This window comes from Leptonychotes weddellii, chromosome 1 (assembly GCF_054177405.1).
Source record: "Leptonychotes weddellii isolate Sample4059 chromosome 1, ASM5417740v2, whole genome shotgun sequence".
NCBI lineage: Eukaryota > Metazoa > Chordata > Mammalia > Carnivora > Phocidae > Leptonychotes > Leptonychotes weddellii.
The window spans coordinates 45471397-45479104 of record NC_138369.1 but is presented as its reverse complement, the minus strand read 5'-3'; the positions used below and the strand labels follow the sequence as shown (position 1 = coordinate 45479104).

The 7708-nt window shown below is 39.8% G+C and overlaps 1 protein-coding gene across 1 annotated transcript in view; it reads left to right on the top strand.

Moving 5' to 3' along the window:
• Positions 1-4528, top strand: part of LOC145721925 (uncharacterized) — a 61740-nt gene extending 57212 nt beyond the window's left edge. The window contains exon 4 of the mRNA XM_081822602.1: positions 2448-4528. Coding sequence (XP_081678728.1) covers positions 2448-2513 — 66 coding nt within the window. The 3' untranslated portion in view covers positions 2514-4528. The remainder of the gene's footprint in view (positions 1-2447) is intronic.
• Positions 4529-7708: the final 3180 nt, after the last annotated feature.

Below are 7708 nucleotides of genomic sequence, written 5' to 3'. Positions count from 1 at the left end.
TTGGCTTCCCATTCTGTAGAATGGGACTACATGGTGCTACCAGAATAATTTTCATAGAACGTGTCGATGACCAAGCTAGTTTTCTGCTCAGAGATTTCAGTGGTTCCTTAACACATACAGGATCCAACCCAAGTCTCAGTCCTTCCTCGATGTGGCCCCAATCAAAACTCCCATCCCTGTTTCTTACTTCCTATCCCTGTTTTACTCTGGTTTTCTAGCCAATTTGGGCAACTTGTTCCTGAATAGATTCTTATTCTGTTCTTCTATTCTGGAAGAACTTATATATCCATCCTTCAGAGGCTCATGGTTCTGTTTTCTCCACAGTCTTTCAGAATTCATCTGTATTTCTTTCTTTCTTTTTTTTTCATCTGTATTTCTATAGGACTTTGTTTATACCCCTGTTTTGGTACTTAGTACATTTTACTTTAATCCATTATTTTCCTAAGTGTTCCCTAAGAGATGTTTTAAATTAAAAGAATGGCTGGTGAAAATTGAGAGATTCCTTTCCTTTCCTTTCCTTTTCCTTTTCCTTTTCCTTTCCTTTCCTTTTCCTTTCCTTTCTTTCCATGCCGAGTGTTGAACTCATGATCCTGAGATGGAGAGTCACAGGCTCGACCGACTAAGCCAGCCAGGCACCCCGAGAGATTTCATATGCAGAGAGCTACTGTCCCCACTGCCTTAGCCTCCTGCAGAAGGAAGGTATAGCAACATATTTGAAGCACAGGAAGGAAAATAAGCGGCTTAATTTGGTTTACTTCAGCGTTTCCCAAACTTCTAAACAATTTTTTTCTTATGAAATACGAACATACAGTGCAAAACACTTTGGAAAATACTTCTTAAACTAGATTCTTGTAGGCATGTCTACTGTTCAGATTGGAAGCTCTTTGAAAATAACTACTGTCCTTTTATTATTTTCCTGCCTTAGCACCTCGTAGATAGTTAATGCTTATTAAATGAAGTTGCATAGCCAGTCAAGACTTGGATGTTTCTTTGGAGACCTGAAATACAAAATTAGCAAAGCAAGCTGATCTGCCATGTCTTATAACTGGCACATACACAGTAGGTACTCAGTAAATGTTGAAGAAGGCATAATAAATGTGGAGTGTCTTTAAAAGGGTATAGTTAAGTTGCACTAATAGGGTGTGCCTATTTTCCCAATAATTGTGTGTGCCTGTGTGTATGTTCATGTGTGTGTGCATGTGTCGCTTGTTTAAATAACCCAGAAAAGGAAAATTGGGCAAAGTGGCCTGATTTGCTAGGTTTTCCACCATCTTTGAATCTTTTGCCATCTTTGCTTTTCTATGTATGCTATAATTTAAGAAAACAATTTAAAATAAAACCTAGGGTTATTAAAAAAACACGGTACTAGGTAAATTGGTGATGGGTGGCGGTGATAGGAAGTACCATACAAACATGATATTTATTTTTTAAAGCATTTTATTTTATTTATTTTGGGGGGGCAGGGGCAGAGGGAGAGGGAGAATCCCAAGCAGACTCCATGCCCAGCGTGGAACCCAACATAAGGCTTGATCTCACAACCCTGAGATCATGACCTGAGCTGAAACCAAGAGTCGGATGCCTAACTGACTGAGCCACCCAGGCGCCCCCAAAACATGATATTTTAAAATAAAGATTCCTGGGCGCCTGGGTGGCTCAGTTGGTTGAGCGACTGCCTTCGGCTCAGGTCATGATCCTGGAGTCCCGGGATCGAGTCCCATATCGGGCTCCTTGCTCGGCAGGGGGTCTGCTTCTCCCTCTGACCCTCCCCCCTCTCATGTGCTCTCTCTCTCATTCTCTCTCTCAAATAAATAAATAAAATCTTAAAAAAAAAGTATAAAAAAATAAAAAAAAATAAAATAAAGATTCCTATTGGAATTAAAATATCACTTAACTCAGCACTGGAATTCACAGACCTTTAATGAGTACATCGAATATATTAAGTGACACAGTCATGCAGAGTCTCTTGGCTAAGGAGGTGAATGAACAGAACAGTTCAATCTTAATAATTTTTGTTAAACCAACAACAAACACCACCACAACAGAAATCTCAGACTGGTAGTAATGCTATGTTCATAGAGCAACCTTTGTTCCGAAACTGTTTTTTACTAGGTATGTTTGTATGGGCATGTTATTATGCACGCACATAAACATTTATAAGCACAAATAACATGGGCATGAATATTACAATATCCCTTCTTTTAGCTCTAAAACTAGCTGCTTCCTGGAATCAGCAAGGTTTAGCTTAGTAGACAGAATGGAATTTAACCCTTTGCTCTATCTGTGCCTGAACCAAATCACTGGATTTCTTCACAGACTGGGAAGAATTTCATCCTCTGTATTGTGATTTGCATGTGGTGGGGGAATCTTTCTAATTGTTAACTGCCAGAATTCTAAAAGAGTCCTTTGAATTCTCTTTAAGTTCTTTTTTTTCCTTTTTTTCCTTCTAGGCTCCAACCAGGAATGGAGACACCATTGGATGTCTTATCAAGGGCAGCATCTCTGGTGCATGCTGATGATGAAAAACGTAAGTCAGAAACCTGTTTTAAAGTGCTTTTTACCTATGCCCTCTTGTCTCCCGAATTATAATAGACTCATGTGTTTCTCCACTTGGTTTTATGGTTATATGCAGTTATTTTGGTTGTTTTCCTCAGAGATAACAGCTTAGTACCCTCATTTTTATTTTCAAATGCTAGAACATGTAAGTCTTATAAATGTCATCTTTGGATGCTGGAGCTCCAAGGGTTAACTCAAGGAAGTCATCCTTTCTGGCTTCCCAGTCTTGAGTGGAGATAGTCCTAAAGTGTCTCTGGAAGTTTAGATAAATGTGTTGCTTGACAGACTAATTGACCAGCAGAGAATTAGAGGTGGAAAAAGTCAAGATCATTCCTATCATAGGTAATATGCAGTGCATATAATGGAAAACAGTCTTGAAAATTCCATTTGCATCGGTGAGAAAGAGCAAATGTTGGGGGAAAAATTCATTAATATAGTGGGGGACAGACGAAAGGAAAGAGAACATGACATTGTCCTCCACAAGGTAACTCCACAATGTGTTAAAGTGGTTTTCCTGCTCATCGTATTTGTTTTTAAATGTTCTTGTTCAAAGTTAAGGTTGCTTGCTGAACACTATTTGCGAGAATGGCTGTTTTACATGGGAACAAAGTTAAGTGTTCTTTTTCTAAGCACTGACATGCTAATAACAACAACAACAAAAATCTAAGGTTGAGCTTTCATACATTGTAAGTTCTTAAAGGTGAACTACTTTCCAGTTTAGAGCTCAATGAATTGGCAGGCTGGAAGGTGCATGTCCTTAAAATATAAGCTCTGCCTTTTTACTGGCCAAATTTTTGTTTTTCTAAGCCTCTGTTTCCTCATTACTAACACGAAATAGCAACACTTTAGAAGGTATTTGTGAGGATTCAGTGAGCTGTTGCATAGTTGGTGCTTATCTTAGCTCTCAGCTCCTGATGGGGGACTTCCATGCTCTGTTCTCTCTTGGCACTTGGTTGGGTTCTGGTAGGACATATTCTCGTCTCTCTATTATCAGTGTGTCTGTATCTTCCCACCCTCTTCTACCACCAACACTCCTACAAGGTTATCTTTAGACTAGTGATTGGATGAGATAACAATTAGAGGGGTTTTTTTGTTTGTTTTTTTCAACCTCGCACATAATCTACATTTACTTAGCTTTTGATTGTTGGGAGGATATAACTACCCTTTGGTGTGGTATAATTATCCCTTGCTAAGGAAATTGAAGCTCAGGGATGTTAAGTGTCATTCTCAAGGACCCTGAGCTAAGGAGAGGCAGCTCAGGTTGTAGGCTTTTATCTAACCCACAAAAAACTCCTTTAAGCCTCTAAGATTGCAATACATGTTATTGACTTGAATAGCTAGTTACAAGCTTCATTAAGTATGAATATAGTTAATTTAGAAGTTTTTATACTTTATAAGACAGTATTTTGAGTTTGTTTTATAATGCCCACGTTTAGTTAGGATTAGTAAAACAAGATAGTGTTTATACAAATAAAAAATAGAAGTAATGACCTCGGGACAGCTCTTTGTGTCTTGAGGGTAGAGAGTAAAAGTTTCTTCTCTTTTTGTGCTGCTTTCTCAGGTTCAGCCCTGGAGCCCAGCTTCAGGGTCACTGTTCAGGCTGGAGACCAATTCAGTGAGCAGTGATTGGACCCTTATGTATAAGGAGCATACGTAGATGAACAAGGGACAGACACTGCCTTTGTGGAGCTTATGAACTTAACTCTTGCTGCTGTAAAATGTATAGTAGAGGGAGACTGGGCATACTTGGTGATAGAAACAGAATGATAATTTCAAGGGAGAGAGGAATTCTTGCTTTCCTCTTGTGTTTAACACAGCCGTTAGTGATTTGCAGAGTAAGGACCTATGCATATGCAAGGCCAGAACGATCACAGAATAGACTTTATTCTGGAATATTCTTCTTTGGACTCTGGTGATTCCAGTTGGTTTAGGAATGGTCTGGCATGATTCTGGAATGATTTCAGTTTCTTGGGATCATTTTTTATATTTAAAGAAGAGGAAAAAAGTCCAAAGATGTCTATAATTATTATTAACATGTAGGCAACATTTTTGAGAAATATTTTTACTGTGGTGGTGTGTGCATCACCACCATGAGAGCACAGAGCTCAAAAACTAGGCATTTGTTGTATTTTTTGTTATCTAGTAATGTAAGTATATGAAAATTTATGCAAAGTTGAGCATTGAGTCTTCCAGTAGATTTCTTAAGACCTACTTGGGCTTGTTCAGCCTGAATCAGCTTTCTCTGCCCTAGATTAATTCTATTTTAGCTTTTGTTATAAATTGCTCTTACACTTAACATTCTCCTCAACACTTTAAAAAAGTCTTGTGTATGTAATCTGATTTGGGTGTCTTATTACAAACAGAAAAATGTTCTACTACTTGAGATCAGTTTCCCGACTCATGTAGGTGACCTAAATGACTTATCTTTTCTTTGGCTCACAGAGACTGAAAACTCAGGTATTTTTGAAGATGTTATTGTTTGAGCATTTTGAAGAGAACAGTGCCTATTAGGACTTGAGTCTCTAATACCTGATAGCCTTAAGGCTTCATTATGTCTACTAGCAGAGAATAAAAGAAATATCTCAATGGGACACTGTAGAGCTGAAGTCAATAGTGAAATGCTGGTTTTGTAGTAACACAATAGTCATTTATCTGGATGGCCTAGAAGGAATACATTTACTTAAAATAATCATTCCACTGCTCATGAGACATTGATTTAATCAGCATCTAGGGTAATCCTGGACAGTACTTAATGAAAATACAACGTGAGATTGCCCGTTTTCCGTGTGCTGGAGGAATCTCTCCTTTCAGTCGTGATTGAGGCTGGTGCTGGGAAGACCCCAACCTTTTTCCCAGGTCTGTTTTTTAGTAGTCAAAATTGAACAAAATTTGAGGACAGGACACTTAGACACTGAGGTTTATTAGAACAACACTTTGTTGCGTCTTTACCGCAATACTTCATTTTATCGTGATGTTTACAAAATATTTTTGGGAATTTCGTGTAGCTTCTGATGGTGAGATCTTCTTGTGTCTGCCGACTTCTTCACTTAGATTAAAATAATTTTAAGAAATGTGTAGTTTTAGTTTTGAGGATTTTGGTGGAGGGGATAGCACTTTTTGATCCGCTCTGATGAGCATGCCTATGATCAGAAAAAGCGGGATAAGGTTGTTGTGACTGATGTGGAGAGAACAGGAAGAGAAGGCAGCCTTGGCTGGGGTTCCGCTGTACCCACCAGCTCACTTGCTGAAGGTCACTGAAGGTTGACTAATTGATCATAAATTACCATAATCCTTCCAAGTAAAGCACTGCCAGGAGTGCAAGCGTTTCTCATTGTGGGGACTGATGTCCCGGGTGCAGGGGATACTTTCATGTATATAGGTTGTGGTCTGTTTTGCCTTAAAAAGGAAAAAAAAAAGACTGTCTGGGGCACCTGGGTGGCTCAGTTGCTAAGCGTCTGCCTTCGGCTCTGTCGTGATCCCAGTGTCCTGGGATCGAGCCCCGCATCGGGCTCCCTGCTCAGCGGGAAGCCTGCTTCTCCCTCTCCCACTCCCCCTGCTTGTGTTCCCTCTCTTGCTGTCTCTCTGTCAAATAAATAAAATCTTTAAAAAAGAAAACTGTCTGATTAATTATAAGATAATGATCAATTGCACTCATGTACTGTTTTCTCAGATAAATTTCCCCTTCCTGCAAGATCGTGACCAGCCTCTGCATCAATAAAGTAACCGGTTGCGGTGTGCACAGGTCATGGGTTCTTTAGCCACCACTTTGCTTTGAGCAGGTCGGCTGGATCTGCTCCTAATTTGTTCCTCTCTTTCTTCCTCTCTTATTCTCTTGTTTTTCCTCTCAGCATCTGTTAGGGTGGCTTTCAAACATTTTTGACCATGGCACAGAGTAAAAAAGTATATTGTGACCCTTGTATTGATATATTGACATAAATGATACAAAAGCTGCATGAAACAAAAATTACCCTGACTTTGCATGATGATAGGCCTGTTCTTTATATTCTACTTTATTTAAATGAGAGTTGGGTCATGACTCATTAAATAGACTTTAGAATCCATTGATGAATTGGGACCTGCACTTGAAAAAACATGATTTGTTTTATATCTCCTTTGTTGGATAAACTTGCTGCTGGCTCCTCCCTTCAGGTACTGGGAAGACTTGACTAACACATGGGTCATGAAAATATCATGAGGAATATATTGGTGACTAGACAGAAATGACATCATCATATTCTCTTTCAAAAGTATTGGAGGACTTGGCACCCCAGTTGTAACCAAACGTGACTACTCCATTAGAGTAGTTCCCTTCCTCTCTCAGCCTCTGTTGTTCCCAAATTTTAGAGAGGTGCTCAAGAAAATGGTCTTTCCCCTTTGGTTAAATTTATTTAGCTCCATCTTGTTCCCTAAAGTGTGCTCCTAGCTGTACCACGGCTCTATCACGATTGCCTCGCAGATGTGGGGCGCCTGGGTGGCTCAGTCGTTAAGTGTCTGCCTTCGGCTCAGGTCGTGATCCTGGGGTCCTGGGATCGAGCCCCGCATCGGGCTCCCTGCTCAGCGGGAAGCCTGCTTCTCCCTCTCCCACTCCCCCTGCTTGTGTTCCCTCTCTCACTGTCTCCCTCTCTCATTCTCTCTCTGCCAAATAATAAATAAATAAAAATCTTTAAAAAGATTGTCTAGCAGATGTTAATTGAAAGGATGCCCATCTGATCATCTGTAGCCTAATTTGATGGCTTTGATCATTGCATTAGTGATTTTTATCCTTCTTACCTTAGAACACCCAAGAGGGAAAGCATGCATTTCCATCCATGACAGGGGCCCACTGTGGCAGTGATTCCTGAAGAGAGGAGGAAGGGGTGTTTGTAAGCATTCTGAAAATGCCTTACCAGGTGATTCTGTTGTTGGATCCCTTGTCCCAGCTGAGTTAATGGTCTCATAATACTCCGTAGGGAATTCTGGATCTGGATCTTTAAGAAGGAGGGGCTAGATCCTCCTAAGTGTGAGGTGCTCTAATTCTTTGGCTATCATGTATCCGTTAACCAAATTCACCAGTGGTTTATATTTTGTCCCATTTCCTCTATCATTGTCTCTCTCATATATATGTGCATATATTTGTATATACATATGTGTATGTATATATGCAGATTATTTTTCC